This window comes from Leptopilina heterotoma, unplaced genomic scaffold, assembly GCF_015476425.1.
Source record: "Leptopilina heterotoma isolate Lh14 unplaced genomic scaffold, ASM1547642v1 Lhet_60, whole genome shotgun sequence".
Classification (NCBI taxonomy): domain Eukaryota; kingdom Metazoa; phylum Arthropoda; class Insecta; order Hymenoptera; family Figitidae; genus Leptopilina; species Leptopilina heterotoma.
This window is the reverse complement of record NW_025111138.1, coordinates 846,110-871,448: the sequence shown is the minus strand read 5'-3', so window position 1 is coordinate 871,448 and position 25,339 is coordinate 846,110. Positions and strand designations below refer to the sequence as shown.

Here is a 25,339-nt window from a genome sequence, read left to right as displayed (position 1 = left end):
GTACTGACATAAAGCTCTGTTCACTGTCCAAATTACCATTGTGCTGTCAACTGCCCAACCTTGCAAAATGGAGTCTTTGAACGAAGGCAAGAAGGAAGGATCGCAACATTTTTCATTGAAATAACTTTTATAACTTCATGGTAAGCTTATTATGTTTATTATTAATAATTATCTACACGTAATGTGCACATATTAATTAGTTTTACAAACCAATTTGGCTTTATATACTTTCTATAATTAATAATTGCTGAGCGGAAAGAAGCATGAATTTGGAGCAAAGAAAATATTGTTTACAATTTTTAGAATTTTTAACAAAATTTAAGTGAAACAAAACAGTATGAAATGCATATTGCCATTGTTCATGAGAAGTAAGGTTAGGTAAGACAAGCTTTTTCTCTAATATAAATAAATTCTCGAAAGCTTTTTATCTTATTATGTATTAAAAATTAATCAATTTTCAAATTATTGACTATAATATTATTGACATTATTCAAAATCTTTTTTATATTTGACAAATTTTAGAAAACACTAGCGCCCCCTCTGTCATTTCTGGTTTTAGTTAATTGACATATCGATCGTAATTTCTTTCCTGATTTATCGTGCATAATCGTGAAAAATAATTAACAATTTAAATAATCGTATAGTAATAATATAAATATATTATTAGTTTTTGAAAAGTTGGATTAATTATTTTTGTAATGGATTCTTAAATCATTTCTGAAAAGTGAGGTTAGGTATGTAAAACTTTTATTAATATGAATTTTCTGTTTTCTTTAGACATAAATTAATTTCTTCAGTCTTATTATTATAAATAATATTTTTATATCATAATTTGAATTTTCATTTTTTAAATTTCGCGCATTAATAGTGCGCATGCGCGCGCGTACACTGTGCCACCTGTGTCATTTCCGCTTTGAGTTTAGTTTTCATTAACATGTCAATCGTTATTTCTTTCTTTTTTTATCGTTAATAATAGTGAAAAGTAGTCAAAAACTTAAATAATCACTAAGTTACAACGTAAATATACAGTATTTGACAAGTTTTTTTAAAAGTTTGATTTTTTATTTGGTGAAATGAATGGAATTTTTGACAATTTCTGGAAAGTGAGGTTAGGTACGTCATATTTTTTTATTATCGATTGTTTATAAAAGTTTTTCCTATTTCCTTAGGAATTAATTAATTCCTTAAAATTTATGATATAAATTACATTTTTCTATTATAATTAGTGATATTTGGAAAATTTCTGAAATTTTTTAAAAGATGAAATATTATTTATATAGTACAAAAACGCCACTTACATTTCGCAGCAACAATTGCTGTATATTTTAATTAAAATGTGAATAAATAATAGATAATATTGCAAAAATAATTTAATTTCATATGATATAATGAATATTTATGTATAATCTTAAAGAATTTGGATATTAATTGCATTTTACAATTTTCATTTTTCAAATTTCGCGCGTTGATAATGCGCATGCGCGTGCTGGCATTAGTGCCACCTGTGTCATTTCCGCTTTGAGTTTAGTTTTCATCAACATGTAAATCGAAATTTCTTTCTTATTTTATCGTTAATAATAATGAAAAGTAGTCAACATTTTAAACAATCACATATTTACAACATAAATATATAGTATTTGACAAGTTTTTTAAAAGTTTGATTCTTTATTTGTTGAAATGGATGAAATTTTTGCCAATTTCTGGAAAGTGAGGTTAGGTACGTCAAAGTTTTTTTTTATATCAATTGTTTGTCAAAGTTTTTCCTATTTTCTCAGGAATGAAGTAATTCCTATCAATTTATATTATAAATAATGTTATATAATATTCCGATATTATAATTAATAACATTTGGATTATAAGAAATCGTAAAAGTTGAAATACTTGTTATGCATAATAGTGCATAAATTTCTAAGTGGCAAATTTTTAATGTTTTTAATTAATATTATTGTCACTGCTTATGCACGAGAAAATGAATAATTAATCATTTGTATTATTTGACAATTCACGAAAATTGAGGTTATGTAGGAGACAAAATATTCCATAAATATTTCTATTATATTTTCTTGTATTTATAGAATTTATTCCTTATTTAAAATTTTTTTCGTTGTACTTTTTGTTTAAGTTTGCTAAGATTTCAGTATACTTTCGAATTAGCTGATGATTTATAAATATTTCGTTTAGTTTATGTAAAAATGATTAAGAGTATGAATAAGAGTAAAGATCGGATAGGAAGACTCTCTAATTTTTCTTTTGCAAGGGGAAAAAAGTTTTTGGTCCCGCATCTGCTTAAAACTTTCATGTATAAGATCAGAAAAGTTCGATTGGAAATTGTCGATATTTGTCGTGATTTGAAATTGCCGTGTCAGGCAAACTTTTTCGAATGGAGACAATTCTGGTAATATATTCAAATTTTTATTCTTAAAAAGTTATCTCTTACTATACATAACCTCAAAAATTGATTTTAGCGGAAAAAGTGAGTACTGTCATGATTAAGAATTAGTATAAATATTTCTCGTTAGTTTTTATTCATTAGGACGAAAAAAAGTACATAATTGTAAAATACTAAGAAGATTTAAAATTAAAAGAGAATATTTTTTTTAACATTTTTGAATATATTTTTAGAACATTTTTTCCGGTCAGAATTTATTTATTTTACTTCGTTAAGTAAAGTTTACAATTGATTTTTTTTTTTTAATAAAATGAATCAAAATCCTTTCGAGAAGGAAATTAATGATAATTTGCATTTTAACATGACTTTTTATGAGAGTCGCGATATGGAGCTTTCTACTAAAGGTCATTTAAAGTTAAATATGTGGTTACATACACTCCGATTACGTTCCTGTCACTAGCGAGAAGCTTTTATCGTTTTGCTAATGCATTTTTCCATGGCAATCTCATGCTTAATTAAAATAATCATCGGACTTTGGAACGAAATGTTGTGGCTTGTTGCTACATATTTACGTGCATTAATAATAAATTGTAAATGAGTGAATTGATCAATTTAAAAAACATTGTAACTGAAATTCGCTTACGAATCATTATTTCAATATCGCGCAGTTCGTTCTAACATTTCAATTTCCTGAAAATATTTTATTCTCAATAAATTTTTTTTACACAAAATAAAATTTCATTGAATTTTTTTTTTTTGTCTGAAGGAAGAAATAAAACACATTTTATTTTTCTCTTTTATGGAAAATATTTTAATATTTCACATGTATGAAAGTAATATAAATATTTTTCATTCAATAAAATTCATTCGCAAGCACATATAGTAAATTTTAATAGTAGTAATTTTAATAATAGTAATAAATTAAAAATAACATGACGTTGTTAACGTCTACTGTTCAATTCTTCGTTGGAATTTATAATTTATTCTTCCCGAAGAATTTTATTATTATAATTATTTCTTAGCAAAATTATTTTTAATGTCCCTTTCCATTTTGAGAGGATAATTATTTTTATTTTTATTATTTTTTACTTCCTCAGGGAAGTATTATTTTTAATAATAATTTTTTTTAAGGAAAGCACATATTAGGAGAAATACTGAATATTTGATTCAAAGTATTTATACCTACGCTGTGTAGGTTTTCTATGCGAGAACAATATAAAAAGCATATTTTGTTTGCTTAGAGAAATAAATATTTTTTTTTAAAAGAACTTTCGCGGGTTTTTGTGAACCGCAGGTCATAAATTAAATAGAAATTAATAAGATAATTCACGCACACGATAGGACTGAGTAATTCCTAAGAAAATACTGCTTCGGTTCGAGGCATCATTTCGCACTATTTATTTAAAGAAATATAAAATTGTTTCTTTATTTTTTGATTTTATGTATATGGATAGGGAAAGAGTATTTTGTTTGTTAAATTAAATTTGTGCGATATGACGACTCGATACAATTTTGAGTTTATTTCGATATTTCCCATAATTAACTGGGAGAACTTTTGACGTTCATTTTAATTCGTTATGAACTTTTTTCTTTTTTTTTTTTTTTGATAAAATAATTTAATGATTTACATACATCCACATGCCTCTACCACCATATTGGGTAATGTTTTTTGCGTTATGGTTTTATTCGAGTCAATATATAATAATTGAATGGGCGATAATTGAGTTGGCGAACAACAAGGGACTATTTCGTTTTTTCTCTGCAGAACGCTGAATCTCGTCAACAATTTCTGAAAAATGAAAGAAATAATTTTTTAAACTTCATTTTGAATTAATTTTTGGGTGAAATTAAATTTGAAACAATGGTTTTGATCAATGAACGTATAATTATTTGTATTGATCAAGACAATTTTTAGTTCTTATAAATAACTAAATCAGAGGAAAAAAAATTATAGACAGGGGAAAAAGGATCCTTTTTTCCCTGCCTACAACTTACTAGCAAACTTCGAGTTCATTGACAAATTTTTCCCCTTTTTTATGCCCTTAAATTAATAAAATCCCCTTAAACACCTAAAATTATGTTTTTTCTCCCCTTTTTAAAAAAATTTACAAAAATTCTCATTTTTTGTAAGTTATAAAATTCTTAGTTATGCAGAAGAAAAAAATGTCTACTTTTTGCAAAGTTAGAAAAAATTTTAGTGTTTTGAAACTTCACTAACTACTTACAAAGTAAAACTCGAACAGCTTGGAATTTCTGTCAACTATATTTCTAGAATAAATTTTACTTCGTTGAAAGTATATTTTACTATTTTTTATTACAATTTACTTCGGATGTTATAAAATTTACTCTGGAAATAACGATTTTTAATAGCAAATTTCACTTTTATTAATTTTTTGCTTCTGAAATAGTAAATTTTGTTAAAAAATTAGTAGAAATTACTAGTTATTAGTAAAATTTACTAGTTCAAAAGCAAAAAATTAGTTACAAATTCAAATTTAGAGAATAATAAGTTTTACTTATTTTGGAGGAAATTTTACCAAGTCCAAAGAAAGGTTTACTAATTTTTACTGGAATTTTCTTCGGATATAATAAAATTCATTGGATTTTAAAATAAAAGTAGCGATACAGTAATTTGTTAATTACTATAGAGTAAATTTTACTATACATACTTGTGAGATAAATTTTTCAAATTTTTATAAAGAAATTTTCTTCAGAAATAGTAAAAGCTATTCTAGAAATTATTATATTTTAATAGTAAATTTTACTTATTTTGGAAGAAATTTTTTCAAGTCCGGAAAGTAAATTTTACTAATTTTTACTAAAAATTACTTCGGTTATAGTAAAACTTATAGAATTTTAAAATAAAATTATTGCTACTTAATATCAACTTTTGAAATTAGTAAACTACAGGGATCTTACACTGAAAGAAGAAAATTATTATTATTTCTATAGTAAATTTTACTATATTTAGGAAGAAAATTTCTATATCAGAAGTAGTAAAATTTACTCTGTAAATAATAATTTTTAATAACAAATTATGTACAAAACTGGAAGAAAATTTTAAAAATTTGTTTACAAAAATGAGCTGTGGAAAAAGTGAAATTTCTTTCAAAAATAAGTAAAATTTAATACTCTCTAAACTTTAATTTGTAAAAATGTTTATACTTATTTGAATTAGTGACTGATTTTTTGCTTTTGAATTAGTAAATTTTATTAAAAAATTAGTAGAAATTACTCTTTATTAGTAAAATTTACAAATTCAAAAGCAAAAAATTAATTACTAATTCAAATTCGTAAACATTTTTACTAATTCAAATTTAAAATATATTAAAAAATGTTATATTGTTATTTCTGACTTTTTGCATTTGAATTATAGTAAATTTTACTAATAAATTGGTAAAAATTACTATTTATTAATAAAATTTACCAATTCAAAAACAAGAAGTCAGTCACTAATTTAAAATCAATAAAAATTTTTACTAATTCAAATTTAAAGTATTAAAAATTATTATTTAAAATTTTTCTATTTTGGAAGAAAATTTCTTTATAAAAGAAATTAGAAAAATTTACCTCAGAAGTAGTAAAATTTACTCTGTAAATAATAATTTTTAATAACAAATTGTACTATGCTGAAAGAAAATTTAAAAAATTTGTATTTAAAAATTAACTGTGGAGAAAGTAAAATTTGTTATTAAAAATCGTTATTTCCAGAGTGAATTTTATAACATCCGAAGTAAATTGCAATAAAAGATAGTAAAATATACTTTGAACGTAGTAAAATTTATTCTAGAAATAGTACAAGTTGACAGAAATTCCAAACAGTTTGAGTTTTATAAGAAATTAATAGTAAATTAGCAGAAATTAAAGTAGAAATGAAATAGAATAAACTAAATTATAATAGAAATTAAAATAAAAAATAAAAAATATTAAATGAAAAAATAGAAAATGCAGACTGTTTCGTGACAGTCATAAAAAAAAAACAGTGGAACAAAAAATAGCGATCGATTTGAAATTGTAAAAATACCGTCAGCACGTACCCTTATAACATTGTTGTAAGGCGTTCCGCTGACAGTGAGGGAAGCTGCTGATGAGCAGGTACCACGACAAAAGTAAGCGTGATACCCACTGGGATGAAGAATCCAATCACTCCATCCAATATCTTCAAAACTAATGTACAGTTCATCCCTGCAACATTCTTTCATTTCCGGTAGACAATTCGTGTTCCTTTTTGGTCTATTTTTCTGTGGTAGAGGTGATGTATGGATGACGAGAAAGGGTTTCAGAGTCTGTTCAATGGAAACGGGAGCTACATTTCTCTCCATTTCGCACGTACTACATTCTATTTGAATTGCATGATTCAACCGCTTTCTTTCCACCCATTTCCTCACTATGAAACTGAGGTCAGTTTTCACCCAGCCCTCTGAAAATAAAAATAATAATTATCACTCATATAAATGTGATTAAATTTTTTATATTTTAATCATTTCGTTCGATAGTCACATACTTCATTTCGATTTACTGTCTGAATTAGAAACATAATTCGTCGGAGTTCACAAACTTTACAATTAACTTTTCAAAAATATTTAATTATTTTTCTATACTCAAATTTTTGTCTGTCAAAAATTAAATTAATAGAGAAAATAGGTAAATCGAATAAATTAAGAGAGGAAAATTTGTATACAAAAAAAAATTATTTAAAAATACATTTTTGTCTAATTTTCAAAATATTTCTGTTTTATTTTTAGACATTTAATTCGCTATTTTATTTATCATTATATAATAGAATCTTTTGAAATTTGTTTCATATAGGATATAAAAATACAAGAGAATTATAAATAAAAAACTTTTATGCAGAACAAAATTCGAACTTCAGTGGTTTTGTTATTATTAATAGATTTTTCATTGTTTTCCAGATTGAAAGCGGAATTTTTTATGATGCAGAGAAAAGCGGAATTCTTCGGCGAGTTTCGAAAAGAATTGCCTCGGAAAATTACAATGGTAAGTCCAATTTTTTTATTTTTAATCAAGAAATTTGTATTATCTAAATTATTTCCATGCTTTTTTATTAAATTTTCATAACTGTCAATCTAACCTTTTTTCTGTCCAACTCAATTTAAAAATTAAAATTCTAAGTTAAATTCAAAAAATTTTATAAAATAATTCTCAAAAATGAATTCTATGGATATTAAACATCATTTTTACAAATTATGAGATTTTTTAAAAAATAGTCCGCAACGGCTTCAGATGAAATATAATGGACTGATCCAATCTTTTTTCGTCAATAATTGAATATTTGATTTTAATAAGAGAAAGAAAAACATTTTATGTAAAAATATATAAAGATCTATAAATATATAAATATTTATTTAGATATATAGGATTTAAATGTACTTTGTATTTTGAAATTTAGTTTTTCAACAAAATGAAGTTGGAAATTTGGAACTATTTTGAATGTTTCGTTAAAGGGATAAAGCAGAGAGATATATATATATATATAGAGAGAGACAGAAATGATGAAAAGAGGCTTATGTGATTTGAACGTTTGAATAGAAACACGCCTATCTCATTAGGTAAATCGTGCAAATCACAACTGACATTCGCTGTGATTCGCAACTGAGGGTAATTCATTAGTGAGATTGAAACCAGGGCGGCGCAAACAGAGGTTCGACTTTTAAAGAATGAACAACATAATTCAGAATATATGCTCAGGGTACATCGTTATCAGCGGACTATGTTCCGTGCATGATTCATTATACATTTGAGATCAACTAAGTTGTTCACCTATAAAGAAAAATTTCTTTATCCCGAGTCAGAGACTTTTATTGATTTCTCATTAATTTTTCAAAGAATAATTTCTTTCATCCACTCGAATAAAATTCTTTTCTTCATTTTTCAAAGAAAAATTTCTTTATCCTGTTACTCGAAATTAAACTTTGATTAATTTTTCATTACATTTTCAAAGAAAAATTTCTTAATTCACTAGAATCGAATTTCTTTTCTTCATTTTTCAAAGAAAAATCTCTTTTTTACTCGAATGAAATTTTGTTAATTTAAAAAAAAATTCTTTCTTCCACTAGAATTAAATTCTTTTTTTTTAACTTTTCAAATAAAAGTTTCTTTATCCTGCTTGAATCAAATTTCGTTTCTTAATTTTTCAAAGAAAAATTTCTTTATCCTGTACTCTAATCGAATTTTATTTCTTAATTTTTCAAAAAGAAAAATCTCTACTTTACTTCATTTCTTAATTTCCGAAAGAAAAATTTCTTTTCTACTCGAATTAAATTATTTTTTTGTTTTTCATTAATCTTCCTATTTATTAATTAATTTTTCATTAATATTTCAAAGAAAAAATTCTTTCTTCTATTCGAATTAAATTCTTTTCTTAATTTTTCAAGACAAAAATTTCTTAATCGACTCGAATCATTAATTCTTTTATTAATTTTTTAAAGAAAAATCTCTATTTTAAATTTTACTTTCAATTTATTTTTTTATATTTGATTTATGAGTGAATGAAATATTTTTTTACTTTCCATTAATTTTTCAAAGAAAAATTTCTTTATCCTACTGAATTTTAATTCTTTTATTATTTTTTTATTTTTACACGAGAGTCTTTAATATAATAAAAGTATTACCTAGCTTTGTTATTTCCAGTTTATCAACATTCTCTTAAAAAAAACCGATATTATTTGATCCGTTATTTATTATTTTTTCGTTTAAAATGTATTTTCTTAACAGAGTTGCCACAGGACAGAAAAATGAGGAAATTTATATAGGAAAAATTCAAAGAATTTTATCAAGAGTACTGGAACAAGTATAAAATTTCTGGAATTTATAAAAGAATTCCCATTTTTAGTATCTATCAAGTTTTGAAAATATTATAAATATTTAATTTTCAGTGAATTATTTTGTTCACCTTATAAAGTTTGTAAAATGAAATTTAAAATATTAATTCATATAAATGAATTTTATTACAAAATCTTAAATATTTTGTATTTCTGACAATTAATTGGACTTTAAAGAATATGAAATAGAATTTAATTGGAATAATTTAATCCTTTGGGAAACTTTCATTGTTATTAATGTCACTAGAGTTTTTCTTTGGAAGAATTCAATTATTTACAACAATATTAGAATTTTTCACAGGAATGCAATTATTTTCAAATATTTTAATAAAATTGTTCGAAAGCATTTAATTATTTTAAATAAAATTTTAATTAATTTTTTTTGAAATAATTCAACTTTTAGATTTTAATAAAATTCTTCCCAAGAATTCAATTATTTACCTAAATAATTCTTCGAAAGAATTCAATTATGTCGATAAATACAAAATTATTTCCGAAAATTCAATTATTTTGAGGCATTTTAATAAAATTCTTTGCCAAATTCAATTTTTTTCATAAATAACAATATTTTTCACAAGAGTTCAATTATCTTTAATAGTAATAAATTTCTTCTTGGAAATTCAATTATTTAAAAAAATTCTTATAAAATCGTTCGCAAGAATTCAATTATTGTCAAAAATTTTAATTCAATTCTTTGTAAAATTAAACTATTCTTAAAAAATTTTCGCAATTCAATGATTTTTAATATCTACTATTTTCATAAAATTTCTAAACGGAATTCAATTATTTAAAAATTTTTTAGTAAAACCTTCGTAAGAATTCAATTCTTTTCATGAATAAGAAAAATTTCTCAGAAATTAAATAATTTATATTAAAATTAGCATAAAATTATAGTCGAAAGAAATCATTTATTTAAAAATTTTTATAAAATTCTTTGCTAGAATTAAATTTTTTTTATAAACAATAAAATTCGTTGCAGGAATTCAATTTATTAGAAGTATAAGAAAGAAGTAAATATTTTTGATGAATATTAGGAAATTTTTTGGTCATCAAGTTTAATTTTTCGATAGTTACTTTTTTACTACTTTTTTTAGTTTGAAAGCTTTTTTTTGCTATTTTTTAAAAATTAATTATCGAGTGCGAAGTCTTGTAATATGATCCGTAATTTTTAATTTTTTGTCCGTAAAGTCCGTATTTTGTAATACTTTCATTGGTTCGAGTTTCCCTAAGAAAGGATTTTAAGGTTCTTATTTTTCTTTACCTTCAATACTAGTTTCCAAAATGGCCATTATGGTGTTTTTCTCGAAACTACCGCCATGATCCCAATGGTCCAATTCAGAAAGTACGAAAGTTTGATTAAAGTTGTCGTTAGCATCCTGTTCTTTATAAAACCATAGTTCAGCTGACGTGACACTGACGAATTGCATTTCATTTGGTAAATAAAAGCTAAAACAAGCTGCTGGATTGAATCCTGTCACATGATTTGATGTGTGTCGACATTTGATTGAGTCTGCCTCACCTGAAATATTAAGAACAATATTACAAATCAGAATAAAACTTATTTCTTTTTATATATTCGATGATTATTTTATTTATCATTATCAAAAAAAAGTAATAATTTTTCGAAAAAAGTATTAATAAATAATGATTTTTAATTTTTTTTACCAAATAGATGCTACTAAATAATAATTTTTTGAAAAAATAATTACGAAATAATAGTTTTTCTTTTTCTACTTAAAAACTCATATTTAGTTATTATTTTTATTTATATTTAATTAAGCACTGCTTCTCTCGAATATGTACATATTCGTCTAGGCATAGAGAGGTTGGATTATTTCTCATATTCAGAGAGAAATACTTGTCTCGGTTCCTAACGAACTAATTTCCGAGTCACCAAAGTTGCTAAAATATAGGAAATTAAATATAAAATTCAAATAAAGTACTATTGAATTTTATTAAATCATAGAGTTAGTTTTTCAATTGCAATAAATTTAAAAAAAAGAAACGAATAGTAATAAATTTTAAAAAATGATAGTATAGACAAATTGTAAATTTTGATTAAAATGGATCTATCGTATAGTTTTAATGTTAGTTTTCCCCTATCCTAGTTTATGCAATTTCTAAAGTACATTTGATTTCCACGTATGTGAGATGTTTGTAATCTGAAAATGACCTCGAACCATCTGTGAACTTCACGCTCGATTGTTTCTGATTTAGTAAACATTGTAATTAATTTTGTTTAACCTTTATTATTAAAGAATGTCGGTTAATCTTGCAGATTAAGTTAAATTTGAAATTATATATAAAGGAATGTGAAACTATGAAACTAAGTTAATTGAAAAGTGAGCCACTTATTGAAAACAGTAAACAATTCTAATTGATAAGTTGGAAAAATTATTTAATTTGTTATCCTCAAGTAGATAGCTATCATTTTGTAGTTTTGCCATTTTATTTTTGTTGTTATTTTAGTTATTATATTTTTATATGAAACTATTATAATTTATAATAATATAATAACATAATAATAATAATAATAATAATAATAATAATAATAATAATAATAATATAATAATATAATATTAATTATTATTAACAATAATTATTCATTATTTATTTATTTACAACCACTTCTATAAATATATGGGTGATTCTCCAAAAAACCTCATTTTGCATGTAATCAAGATTTTCTAAATAATTATAATCATTTGGGAAAATACCAAGTCATATTTCCCTATTTTATCACTTTTTCTAAATGTTCTGCAAGAAAAAGTTGTAAAATTTTATTGTTTAATACATTTTTAAAATATTTTACCACCTCAAAATCGATTTTCTAACCTGTCATCTAACCCAGTAAAAAAAAACTAATTCAAATGAATTGAAACGAATTAACATTTTTGGTAGGCTCCAATTCGTATTTGTCACAAAGCGGGATTCACTCAAGCTCTTTGTATATTCAATTGAATTTAATTCAATATGTACCAATTTGTCCAAACGAATTCGCATTCGAAAGAAATGGCCAAGAAATGCATTGAATTCGTGCTAACGAATTGAAAAAAATTAAAGGCTCAAAACTTGTCCAGTGAATTGGTACGGATAGAAGGTTCGGAAGTTCAATACAGTTTCACGAATTCAGGAAAATTGCATCATGGCTCCAATTCGTATTTGTCACAAAGCGGGATTCACGAAAGCTCTTTGTGAATTCTTTTTAATTCATTTCAATTAGTTTTCGTTTACTGGGAAGTGCTTTTCATTTTTTCAATAGGTCAAACAATTATTTAAAACATGAAAATTGGTACTTTATTAATTTTTTCTAAAAGTTATGATATTTAAGAATAATTTTCAAAAATATAAATAAAATATGTCGTGTAGTTTTTTTAAATATAGAAAATGAAATTTGTCATGTAGTACCGCGTCATTCCTCTCACTCGTTGAATATTATCCAATATTTTTGCTGTGGGTAGAGATATTGCTTAATTATTGTGATCAATATTTAAATTAACATCTCTAATATTAATTTCTTAAGTTACTTTTTAAAAAATGTCATTATTTTGCGTTAAAAAAATTAAAATTGAGACATAAGCAGAGATTCACAACCTAAAGCGTCATTCCTCTCACCGCTAATAAAAACAATATTAATATATATAAATTGATCGCAAATTTTTTTCACATAAAGTTATCCTTTATAAACATGATAGGGCATTCTAAGCTGGAGGAAAATTATTTGTCAATTAAATAAAATTCAAAAATGTTGAAATCGTCATTCCTCTCACCCGTCATTCCTCTCACTTTTTTGAATAAAAATTAAAAATTGATATGATTGTCGGTTGTTTACAAACTGCCAGTGAAAAGTGAACCTAAAATGTATGAAAAATAATTTTTGACAATTGTTTAAAGAGATTTTTGATAACTGTAAGTATTTCAAAATCTATAAAATTTATAGATAATATTAATAAATTATAATTTTTAAATAATTTTTTGTAAATAGAAAAATATATATAATAAAAAACGCCGGCGCCAAATTTTAACCTCTTAATTTTTTTGTAAATTTTAATTTAAAATATATACTTTAAAAGCTAAAAGTTAGCATGATCATGCTATAGAGGTGGTAGATTTTTGAAAGCTCAATATAATTGACTGCATTAATCCATAAATAATAATTTTTTTTCTTTTCTGTTTGTAACTCACAAAAAGGAGTATTTCGGGAGAATCACCCATATACGACCATTTCAACTTTGAAACTTTATAATTTGCAATTATAAAGTTGTTTTAATGAATAAATAATATTATAAGTTTTGATAATTTTGTTCAATTTTTGGCTGTAGTTTATTTATTTTTGTATTTTGTTTGTTAGAAAAAACGGTAATAGAAAGTTTTATTATTATTATTATTATTATTATTATTATTATTATTATTATTATTATTATTATTATTATTATTATTATATTATTATTATTATTGCTATCATTATCCAATTTCGGGAATTATTTTTCAAAAAAGTTCTTTTTCTTAAAAATCTCATCTTTTTTTCTCAAATTTTTTCCCTAAAAATACTTTCTCACCTTTTCTAAGTTTACATTATTTTATAGTGAAAAGTCGTCCACTGATTCTAATAGTACAAATTTGTATTACTCTCTAAATTTGAATCAGTAAAAATGTTTAATAATTCGAATTAATGACTGACTTTTTGCTTCTGAATTAGTAAATTTTACTAATAAATAGTCATTTTTACTAATTTATTAGTAAAATTTACTAATTCACAAGCAAAAAGTCAGTCACTAATTCAAATTAGTAAACATTTTTACTAATTTTACGTTCAAATTTAGAGAGCAATATTTTAATTTACGAAAGATTTTATGGATAATTATAATAAAAATCGGTAAATTTTTTTATTAATTTTCAATAAAATACCTATTATTTTAGGGATCACAGTTGGTTCCCTTTTTTACCTATTTCCCTTATTTTCCCGCCTTTTTTATACCTGATCCCATTATTTATCCCCTTAAATAAATAAAATCTCCTAAAAAACCTTACATTATGTATAATTGTATATTCCCTCCTTCTCCCCTTTTTAAAAACATTTACAAAAATTCTCATTTTTTGTAAAGTTACAAAATTCTTAGTTATGTAGAAGAAAAGAATTTCTACTTTCTGCAAATTATGGAATAGTTTTTGGAACTTAAAAATCTTTTTATATTATTTTCTCAGTTTTTAATTTTTTAATTTTTTTTATACAAGGCAAAAAATATTAAATAAATTTTACTACTTATAAAATAAAACTCAAACTGTTTGGAATTTCTGTCAAATTGTACTATTTCTAGAAAAAATTTTACTTCGTTGAAAGTATATTTTACTATCTTTTATTGCAATTTACTTCGGATGTTATACAATTCACTCTGGAAATAACAATTTTTAATATCAAATTTTACTTTCTCCACAGTTAATTTTTAAATACAAATTTTTTAAATTTTCTTTCAGCGTAGTACAATTTGTTATTAAAAATTATTATTTACAGAGTAAATTTTACTACTTCTGAGGTAAATTTTTCTAATTTTTATAAAGAAATTTTCTTCCAAAATAAAAAAATTTAAAACAATAATTTTTGATACTTATTTAAATTTGAATTAGTAAAAATTTTTATTGATTTGAATTAGTGACTTTGAATTAGTAAAATTTACTAATTCAAAAAATTAGTAAATTTTACTAATAAATAGTCATTTTTTCTAATTTTTTAAAAGAATTTAGTAATTCAGAAGCAAAAAATTAGTCACTAGTTGAAATTAGTAAATATTTTTACAAATTCAAATTTAGAGAGTAGTAAATTTTACTTATTTTAGAGAAAATTTTACCAAGTCCAAAGTAAAGTTTTTTAAATTTTCTTCCAGCGCAGTAGAATTTGATATTAAAATTTATTATGTAAATTTTATTACTTCTGAGGTAAATTTTTCTAATTTTTATAAAGAAGTTTTCTTCGGAAATAGAAAAATTTACTCTATAAAAATAACTATTTTTAGTACTTTAAATTTGAATTCGTAAAAATATTTACTAATTTGAATTAGTGACTTTTTGCTTTTGAATTAGTCAATTTTACTAATGGATAGTAATTTCTACTAATTTTTTACAGAAATTTAGTAATTTAAAAGCAAAAAATTAGTCACTAATTCAAATTAGTAAACATTTTTACTAATTCGAAATTTAGAGAGTAGTAAATTTTACTCTCTCTCTAAATCTGAATCAGTGAAATTCCACTGAAAACCAGTGAAATTCGACTGAGAATCAGTGACTCTATTCTCGCGATTTGAATCAGTGGGATTTCACTGAAAATCAATTAAAAATAACTGAAATTTCAGTCATTTTCCACTGATTCGCCAATTAAAAAACTACTGAAAATTTCAGTTATTTTTTAATTGGCCAATCAGTGAAAAATAACTGAAATTTCAATCTTTTTTAACTGATCTTCAGTGAAATTTCACTGATTCAAATCGCGAGAATAGAGTCACTGATTCTCAGTCAAATTATACTGATTCAGTTTTAGAGAGCTTATTTTGGAGGAAATTTTACCAAGTCCAAAGTAAAGTTTACTAATTTTTACTGAAATTTACTTTGGATATAGTAAAATTCGTAGAATTTAAAAATAAAAGTAACATTACAATAATTTGTTACTTAATTTGAAAAATTCCTTTTTTTTTTAATCTGAATCCTCTTTTAAAAAAATTAAATCCGATTTTTTACCTAATATTAGATGAAAAAATCCCTGTGATCCCTGTTACTGTTTCATTTCATAGTTTCAATTTCTTTTGTGAAAGATTTAGTCGATAATTATACTGAAAGTCAGTTGAAGTTTTGACTATTAACACAGATTTTCTAAAGATATCAAATTAAGACTTTTTTTAATTAACTATTGTATATAGTTGAACAGCTTGTCGTCTGTTGACTGGCAACTTAAAGCAAACTTTTTCGAAAAACAACAATATCTAGTTGCCTTGTTGAAGTCTAATGATGTACATGGAAGTGTATCGAGTTTCAAACTCATTCCATTTAGTGGTATTCTACACACTAAACTTGAGTTTGTTCACTATGTAATTCAAAACTTAAGACTAAGTCTTGTAGTTACCTTCCATTATTGAACGCAATTTTTTTATGTGTACATAAAATATTTGTATATTAGATCACGTTCAAATCAATCTATTATACTTGTAAATTTCCAAACAGTTGAAAATTTCGGAATATTGTTGAAAATCCGATATTTAATAGTGTGATTGAAAATTAAAGATTAATAACTTTTCTGATAGTGAAACAACTTGTAAAGAAAGTGTTTAAAGGGAAAGAAAGAAAAGAAAAATAAATGAAAAAGAATGCAAAGAAATTTCATTTTTTTATAGAAATTTATTTATAGAATTATTTTATAGTAAAATTTGAGTCAAATGTTTATTTGGAGAACATTTATGACTATTAGGTACAAATTATACCAGTTGAATAAATTTATCTACAAGTAAAGTCAATGCTATAAACAATAGCGTAGTCGTATAAAATTAATAATTTTTGTTTGTAAACTGCATTTATTTAATAGGTTCGTTAGTAAAGTTTCTAATAATAATTACTTTCTGCGACCTTCGACTTGGTATCAGCTATAAGATGACAAATCTCGCTTTACATCTCAAATTCTAAATTATTCTGATTAATTATTAACATAAGTGTTAACACTAATTATATTAGTACCGAAAATAATGAGAAAAAAATTGTTAAATTTTAATAAGTATTGATTTAATGAAAATGATCATTTCCGAATCATCAATAATTATATTTATAATAATTTCGAGACTTTTATTTTACTTTCTCTATTTTCATAAGCGATTTACTTTTCTCTTTTGTATTCAGATGGTTTGTTTGAATTTTAAAAATGAGAGATTTAGTATTTTATTCTAGACAAATTCAATAGAAATTCGATAGAGATATCTTGAAATTCTATAATATGTAGAATATTCCATTGAAATTTTGAGGAAATAATTTTACAGAATTGATAATAATCACCCCTTGAAACTTTCTTTCGTGCATACGTTCCTGATATTTATGAATTTTTTAATCAATGAATAATAAAAAATAAATTTCTTTATATCAATGTAAAAAATTGCTTCACGCGAATGTTGTGAATGTTCTGAGAGAATAGTTTCACAATCGAAGAAAATTTCTTTAAATTCTTTTGGTTTTCTGTATAAATAATTTTTATAGAAAATATAAAAAAACCTGAAATTGTAATAAAATAACGAAGTTCACTTTGGTTTTTATGGAATCATGAAATTTTCAGATAATAGAATTTTTTTCTTTAAATTTTTACAAATTGTACAAACAATGAGTAATGGAATTAAAATTTTTGTTCAATGTTCTTGTTAGTTTGACTAAAACTTTTGAATGTCGAAATGAACGACTTTTTTTTTGCTTAAATATTTTCTAAAAATTACTGTGATGCATTAAAAAATAACGTGGAAATTTAATATTTTCTTTATTAGGAATTTGAAATTAATTTTCCTTTTTGTAAAAAATAATATATTTTTTATAATATACAAATTAGAAATAGTGATTCTAAAAAAAATTAGAACGTTTAAATGAACAAAATAATTTTTCAATGTAAATATTTTCCAAAATTACTGATTGCAAATAAAAGTTGAAAATGTAAATTAAACATTTTTAAACTCTTCATGATTTTTTAAATTGATAAAAAATTTGAATCTTGTTAGTAAATTGTTTATAGTTTTAATAGTAACCAACTAATAAATAACTAAATAATATTTAAATAATTTTTAAATTCGAATTAGCAGTTTTTAATTAATTAAAAAGTGCGGATTTGTTTAATTTTTTAAATAATAAGGATTTTAATAATTTTTAGTAAAAAGCTACTAATTTTATAGTAAAATATTAGTAGATTTTTTTAGAAAAAGAATTAGTACTTTTTTACCATAAAATTAGTAGGTTTTTCTATCTCAAAATTGGTAATTTTTCTACCATAAATTTAGTAACTTTTTACTAAGAATAAAATTCTTCTTAATTAATTTTTTTAATTTGTAGTATTTTTAATTAGTATTTTTTAACTAGTAGAAAACTATGAATTCAAATTTAGAAAGTAAATGTTTAGTACCTAATTTATGTTACTCTTTAAATTTTACGCAGTTCAAGTTTTCAATGAGTTTTAATTTTTTAATGTGTTATGAAGCTCAAATCATTTTATAATTTCACTTGGAAATCACGAAGAATTCACGAAATTTCGCCAGGAGAAATTAGTAGAAACCCTGTTTTTGATTTTCTTATTCAAACATTTTTTTTCATGGAAAGAAAAGCGAAATGGAATAAATAAATGTGCAGTTGAAGAAATATTTCTTTGTTTGAAAAAATCTCATTTGAACTAAGTAGGATGTTGTGAAAGATTTACAAAATCGTGTTTTTCTTGTTGGTCACATCATTTAACTACAATAATAACAACAATTATTGTGTAATAACTATTATAATAATACAAATTATTTTTTTGGTTAACAATTAAAAATACCTATTAATAAATTAAGTAGAATTGTGTTTGCTCTCTAAAGCTAAATTAGTGGAAAGATTACTAAGCAAATGACGAAAAGTCGTCCACGAAATAATTTAGTATAGTAATTTTAGTAGCAATTGATGAAATTCTTACTAATTGTTAGTAAAATTTTACTAATAATTAGTGGAACAGTTTTATTTAAAGTCGATAGAGTAGTTTGACTACTTTATTTAGTGAATTTACTAACAATTAGTAAATATTAGTAAATTAGTGAATATTCACTAAAGATTAGTATATTTATTAAATATTAGTAAAATTCTACTAAACTTCTACTAAACTTCTACTAAACTTCTACTAAAATTTTACTACTCAAAAAGGGAAAAGTCTGTAAAAATTACTACACTGAAAAAAAGTTGATTTTTTATAATCGATTAATTGTCTATTATCGAATAAATATTTACTTGAATCAAATCATTTTTATTTAAATCAATTCAATGGTGTTTGAACCAATAATTTCAGTTTTTGAAGCAAATATGAAGTGAATTATTTAATTGACTCAAATAACAATAATTAGATACAAGTCAATATTTAATTATTGATAATTCGATAATAGTCAAGTAGTCGGTTATTTGAATCAAATAAATTTCTTTTTCAGTATCACAATTAGTTTAATTGTACTATTTGTTAGTAGAATTCAACTAATTTAGTTTTAGAGAATAGAATTATTTTAGAGTTGAGTCAAATGTTGAATTTATTACTTTTTTAGTCAGTCTGGCCCTGATTGTGTTACTGATTTTACTATTTTTGATGTTACAATAAGCAGTTAAATATTAGTATTTAGTAGTTCAATTTACTTGAAGACGTATAGTTGAAATCCAAAAATAACTACAAAATCTTATTTCTCCAACTTAATTTTTGTTATTTTAACTATACTCTTTGGTAGTCAGTACAATTTTTTAAATTCAGTTGAGGACCTATTGGATTATTTAGAGTAGTTGAAAAGTAGTCAGATCTACTAGGAATTCTACTGAGTGATATTGAAAAATTATTGAGATTTTACTAGCATGAAGTCATATCGCACTATAAGCAAAATCGGGAAAAGTTGTCGATTTAAAATTTAAATGGACTAACCATTACTTTTTTAATTTGTATAGCAGTGGTGAAATTTTATTATTTGTTAATAGAATTTTACGAATTCAGATTTAAAGAGTGAAATAAAAGAGAGTTTAGATAGTTAAATAAAAATAAAAGTTGTTTTGTTGAGTACCTGGGAGAGAGGGGTGGAAGTAGGCAAAATGAAAATTAACTTTAATAAAAAAAAAGTAACGGAAATGAAGATTTATAAATATTACCTTCATTCGGAAAGACGACAACTTGATCAGTTTTTCCATAGAAGCTCTCTGCCGGTTTTTCTGGTTCAAGTGGCTCGCCAGGTCGAAGTTCAAGCACGTGTCCGTTTATCAGTGGCTTTGGCAAGGTCGACAGGGACAGCGACACTTCTGGCGGTTTCGATAGACGCAACTTCTTAAGAATCTGTTGCTTCACATATTCAACTCTTAACTCTGTGAGAATTGGATCATATTCAATGATGGAAATTTTATTTTGCGCACAACCTGAGCATTCACTGTTATCTGAATTTGAATCTGGATAAAATGTTGACCAGACATTTTTTAATGGATTACTCATCGCTGGCCATCCTCCATTAATGCATCTGGCCAGACCAATGAGAATAATCACAAGCGTCAGGTAACGCTGCATTTTTTTCTCCTAATGGCAGACAGCCCTATTGTCCGACTCTTATTATCAGCCAGTTCGGCGAATTATTAGGTGACGCTGCGTTCAAATTTGAATGACGATGTTACTCCACCACGAAATTTGATGATTTTTCTTGATCCACTCATTCGATTATTGATGACAACTTGTTTTGAAAGAAGTTTAGTATATGATTGTAATTCATCTGGGAAATCGCAATTGAGATCTTTGATCTTTCCTGTTGCTCTCGATTCGGTGTTATCTTGTATTTTGTTTTCCTCTTGGTTTAATATTAAGATTTCTTTAATTTTGAGATGATTTTTGTTTATTTTGTATTTTGCTTTCTGCTGGCGATTGTTGAGGGAGATATTTCGATGAAATGATGAATTGATTTTTGACTTTGGGGGAAAAAACTGGTTGTCACTAACGCGAACGTTGATGAAGACTGGAGGTGATGTGTGGCGATGGACCAGTGATGTATACTGGGCTCGAGTAACCTTTGCCCCGGAGCCGGGGCCAGCGCGGATTGGACGACGAACATTCATATCAGTAACAGAAGCACGCACTATGAACATGCTGCCGGGTGGTTAACCGTGTTGATTTTCATAGTTGGGCGATTCTTACACTCCACTTCACCAGGTTAAAATCTTCAGACTGTTAGTAATAGAGGCATTCCAAGGGCTGATGAAATTTTTCTTTTTCTTTTTGTAATATCCGCTTAGTCTTGAGTGATGCGTAAGAGTACGACATTATCTTACAATGATAGAACATTTATCGGCTGATTTCTTTTTAATTATGTAAGTGATTAGCATAAAGTATACCGACACAAGAATTATACTGTTTCATCAATCATTCATTTAGTGTGACTGCTGAAAACTTCTTAACTCTTCATTATGAACTATATTCTTTGACTATAGAGAATATTTTCTTTCCTTATTAAGAAAATGGGTAAATAGGCAAAAATTTATTCTATAGAATAAGAAAAAAATATACTCAATGAAACTTGTGAAAAAGTTAGGGCTAATTTTATTGAACTCTGTGTCTCTAGGTTGAAGGTAGTGGATGGAAATGTTCAGAAATGAAATTCAGAACAAGGCCATATTTATATTCCCAATATTAAGAGCATTTCATCCTGGAAGAAGATGATTGCTGATTTTATTATTTGGTATTTTAAGGCTAAATTGTCAGTTGCATAACAATTATCTGTGTAATATTTTTTTCTTCATTAGATTTTGCATGTCTTTTGTCACGTAGACTAAAATGTTCTTTGAACTTTTGTTGGTGGAGGAGAGAAGAAAAAACTTTTGCTGTGTTTATTTTGTAAATTAGTTTAAATCGATATTTTGTTAATCTATAATTATTAATTGTCAGTTGCAACATGTGCTTATCAAAAATGATAAATTGATGTTCAGGGGGGATGGTGTTAGTTGAAAAATTATTATTTTCAGAGAGATTCGCAATTTTAGTATTATTTTTTGGTACATCAGAATTTTGCTATATTCCTCTAGAGGGTATTTCTTATCAGTGAGGATTATCTTTCGTTGGTCTCTCGCGAATTGGAGAGTACAACGCCACTCGAACTGTTTTCCTCCTCCTGATCTATATCTTATCCACGTCCTTTATTCGAGGATCCATCTTTTCCATTTTTCAAAACAAACATACAAGAAATGAAATAGCATTGTTTACCTTCAGTTTTCTGTTTTGCAAATTTTTCTAATTTTGTAAAATTTTAGTAATGTAATTTTAGCAAAAATCGATTCTTGAAAATTGATAATCAAAGTGATAAAAGTAATTGGGTAATTGTTGAAATGTTTGGTAATTTGTTTTCACTTTTTTTTTTTTTTTTTTTTTTTTTGACGATGAAAGCAAATATCCTTCCGAACTGTAATTCCGTTCGAACGATCACGACCAATGAATGACAATTACTGTTTGTTAGAGACGGCATGTCTGGCACGTGAACTCGATCTCTCTTTATTAATTTGTCAAAGTAACAATCCGTTAATGCTTTCGATTGCTGAACTAAATTATGACTTTCTTCAGGTCAATGAAATCTTAAAATTATTTATCACGCGTTAAATATTAAATATCACGCATCAAATGCTACAGCATTACATAAATTTTATGATCCACAATTTTAATTTGTAGAAGAAGTAAATAAATTTCGTTCGGTTGAGCATTCAGAACTTTGGGGACATTTCAATTATCATTAGAAATTGTTTTTTTAAATTTATAATTTTAGGGAAAAATTACATTTTCGTGGCAACTCTGATTTTCTTTACTTAACCACTTCACTGGCAGGGCGTTCCAAATGGCGTTCCACGCGCCCAGGCCCAGACTGGCAAAAACACCGAAATGGCGTTCCTAATAAAACTTTATTTTTTAAGAGTGTACACTACTTTTAACTTGTACAAAGCAATATTTCTATAGTTTAGACATCAGGGAACAATATTATCACAATAAAAGTTTCAGTTTTTGAGATTTTCAATGTTTCTTTGAACGTTGAAATACTCAATTTTTACCACTTTTCAACAAATGGCGTTCCACTTTTTTTCAATTTTTACGCAGTAAAACTCATATTTTTTATTTTAAAAAAATGTATTTATATACAATATTATATTATAATAATAATAATGTAATAAATAAAAAATAAATATAAATAACACTGGGTTACAAAAAAATGGTCATGTCGTGTTTATTTAAAATTTACTGTGTTTATTGAAAGTTTAGGTGTCACTGAATAAGAATATATCAGAGAAACTTTTTTTCATTCGGTCATTCCCTTAAAAAACGAGTTTAAAGTGTAAAAAACCGTATTTTTAGCACTTTTTGAGGCAGCGTAACAAGAAAACGCAACATGATAAAAATCTCTACAAAATCTTAAATAAAAGCTTAAACCTTCAACTTTAAGGCTCAGAACTGAAAAGTACTTAAATAAGCACTGAAAACCTGCAGTCGCTATCTGAAATTATCAAAAAAGCTGGGTTAGGTAGCACTTGGTAAAAATCGATTTCCCCAACCGGATTCGGTTGCATATTGTTACTTGAGGTTTTTTGAGGTTTCTAATGACGAATTGAAACTTAGATTTAAAAATTTTAAAATGGCGGACTCAATTTTTTAAAATTATCAACGCAAATTTTGAAAAATTGAGTGAATTCATTATTTTTAGTCCGCCATTTTAAAATTTTTAAATCTAAGTTCCAATTCGTCATTAGAAACCTTAAAAAACCTCAAGTAACAAGTTGCAACCGAATCCGGTTAGGGAAATCGATTTTTACCAATTGCTTCCTGTTCTAGCTTTTTTTGACAATTTCAGGTAGCGACTGCTTGATTAAGGAGGTTTTCAATGATTATTTAAGTACTTTTCAGTTGTGAGCCTTAAAGTTGAAGGTTTAGTCTTTTATTTAAGATTTTGTAGAGATTTTTATCATGTTGCGTTTTCTTGTTACGCTGCCTCAAAAAGTGCTAAAAATACGGCTTTTGAGACTTTAAACTCGTTTTTTAAGGGAATGACCGAATGAAAAAATGTTTTTCTGGTATATTCTTATTCAGTGACACCTAAACTTTCAATAAACACAGGAAACTTTGAATAAACACGATATGACCATTTTTTTGTAACCCAGTGTAATTGATAAATAAAATATAATAATTATTAATAATAATAATTACTATTATTGTTATAATTATTGCATTATATTATTATATTATTGTATATAAATACATTTTTTAAAATAAAAAATATGAGTTTTACTGCCTAAAAATTGAAAGAAAGTGGAACGCCATTTGTTTAAAAGTGGTAAAAATGGAGTATTTCAACGTTCGAAGAAACATTGCAAATCTCAAAAACTGAAACTTTTATTGTAATAATATTGTTCCCTGGTGTCTAAACTATAGAAATATTGCTTTGTACAAGTTAAAAGTAGTGTACACTCTTAAAAAATAAAGTTATATTAGGAACGCCATTTCGGTGTTTTTGCCAGTCTGGGCCTCGGCGCGTGGAACGCCATTTAGAACGCCCTGCCAGTGAAGTGGTTAATTAACCCTCTGCTGTTGTTAACAAATCGTGGAGACTAGAGGTAGAGGCTTTAATATTTTTCACTGTGGAATTATTCTGATATCTCAAAAGATGTTAGTTAATAATTATTTTTAATTTTTCTGAAATTGATAAATTTCGCATAGTAGGACGCGGATGAAAGAAATGACAAAGGTCAAAATTTCGTTGAAATATTTTGTATCGTAAAGTTTGTTTTCCTCCTTTGTTTTATACTAACAAGGGTAATTCTTATAAGCACACTTGCAATATATGCAAGATGTATTTAATTACATATGATGCAAAAATATTTTCTTGATATCGTGTATCACTATCGAAGAAAATAGTAGAATTAATTAAATGATAATTAAAGAGAGACTTAAACATTGTTAAATGTAATGTTATTGACTTAATTAGTGTTCAATTGTTTACATTTAAACATAATTATCTTAAAATAAATTTTGATTAACGGCAAAATAGAATAATTGTATGGACATAAAGTGAATATAATGCATTGTTTGCTTATTTTATTGTTTTGAGCACATGTATAAAGATTTATATATACATAAAATATTGTTTTGAAAACAATTTTTCTCTTCTGTTTTCGAAAATGTGGTTTCTTGATTCCTCCTGCATTATTACCTTTCGATGTTTTATTTTTTTTTCTTCAAACCTTGCACACCTTTTGCTTCGATAAACATAAATCGGGAAAATATAAGAATGTCGTAAAGTTTTTAGTACGTGCACGTTGTGCATCAATTTCTTTTCGATTTTTTAGCAACGGGTGGAGTTCCAAATGTTTTTTTGTTGAC

The 25,339-nt window shown here is 25.1% G+C and overlaps 1 protein-coding gene across 1 annotated transcript; it reads right to left on the bottom strand.

Annotated features, from left to right (window-relative positions):
• Positions 1 to 3,239: 3,239 nt before the first annotated feature.
• Positions 3,240 to 20,948, bottom strand: LOC122509451 (growth/differentiation factor 8). Its single transcript, XM_043623554.1, has 4 exons — positions 20,101 to 20,948; positions 10,493 to 10,750; positions 6,427 to 6,809; positions 3,240 to 4,178 (listed from the first exon to the last, which is right to left on the bottom strand). Exons 1-4 carry the CDS (start codon positions 20,504 to 20,506, stop codon positions 4,014 to 4,016), a joined length of 1,212 nt encoding a protein of 403 aa, XP_043479489.1. The 5' UTR covers positions 20,507 to 20,948; the 3' UTR covers positions 3,240 to 4,013.
• Between the last annotated feature and the right edge of the window lie 4,391 nt (positions 20,949 to 25,339).

Excerpts from the sequence above, each read along its gene's own strand:
- LOC122509451 (XM_043623554.1), bottom strand. The coding sequence starts at position 20,506 with ATGCAGCGTTACCTGACGCTTGTGATTATTCTCATTGGTCTGGCCAGA. Across the intron at positions 6,810-10,492 it reads TTTGGAAACTAGTATTGAAG|AGGGCTGGGTGAAAACTGAC; the intron begins GTAAAGAAAAAT and ends TTTTATTTTCAG. Across the intron at positions 4,179-6,426 it reads CTTACAACAATGTTATAAGG|AAATTGTTGACGAGATTCAG; the intron begins GTACGTGCTGAC and ends TTCATTTTTCAG.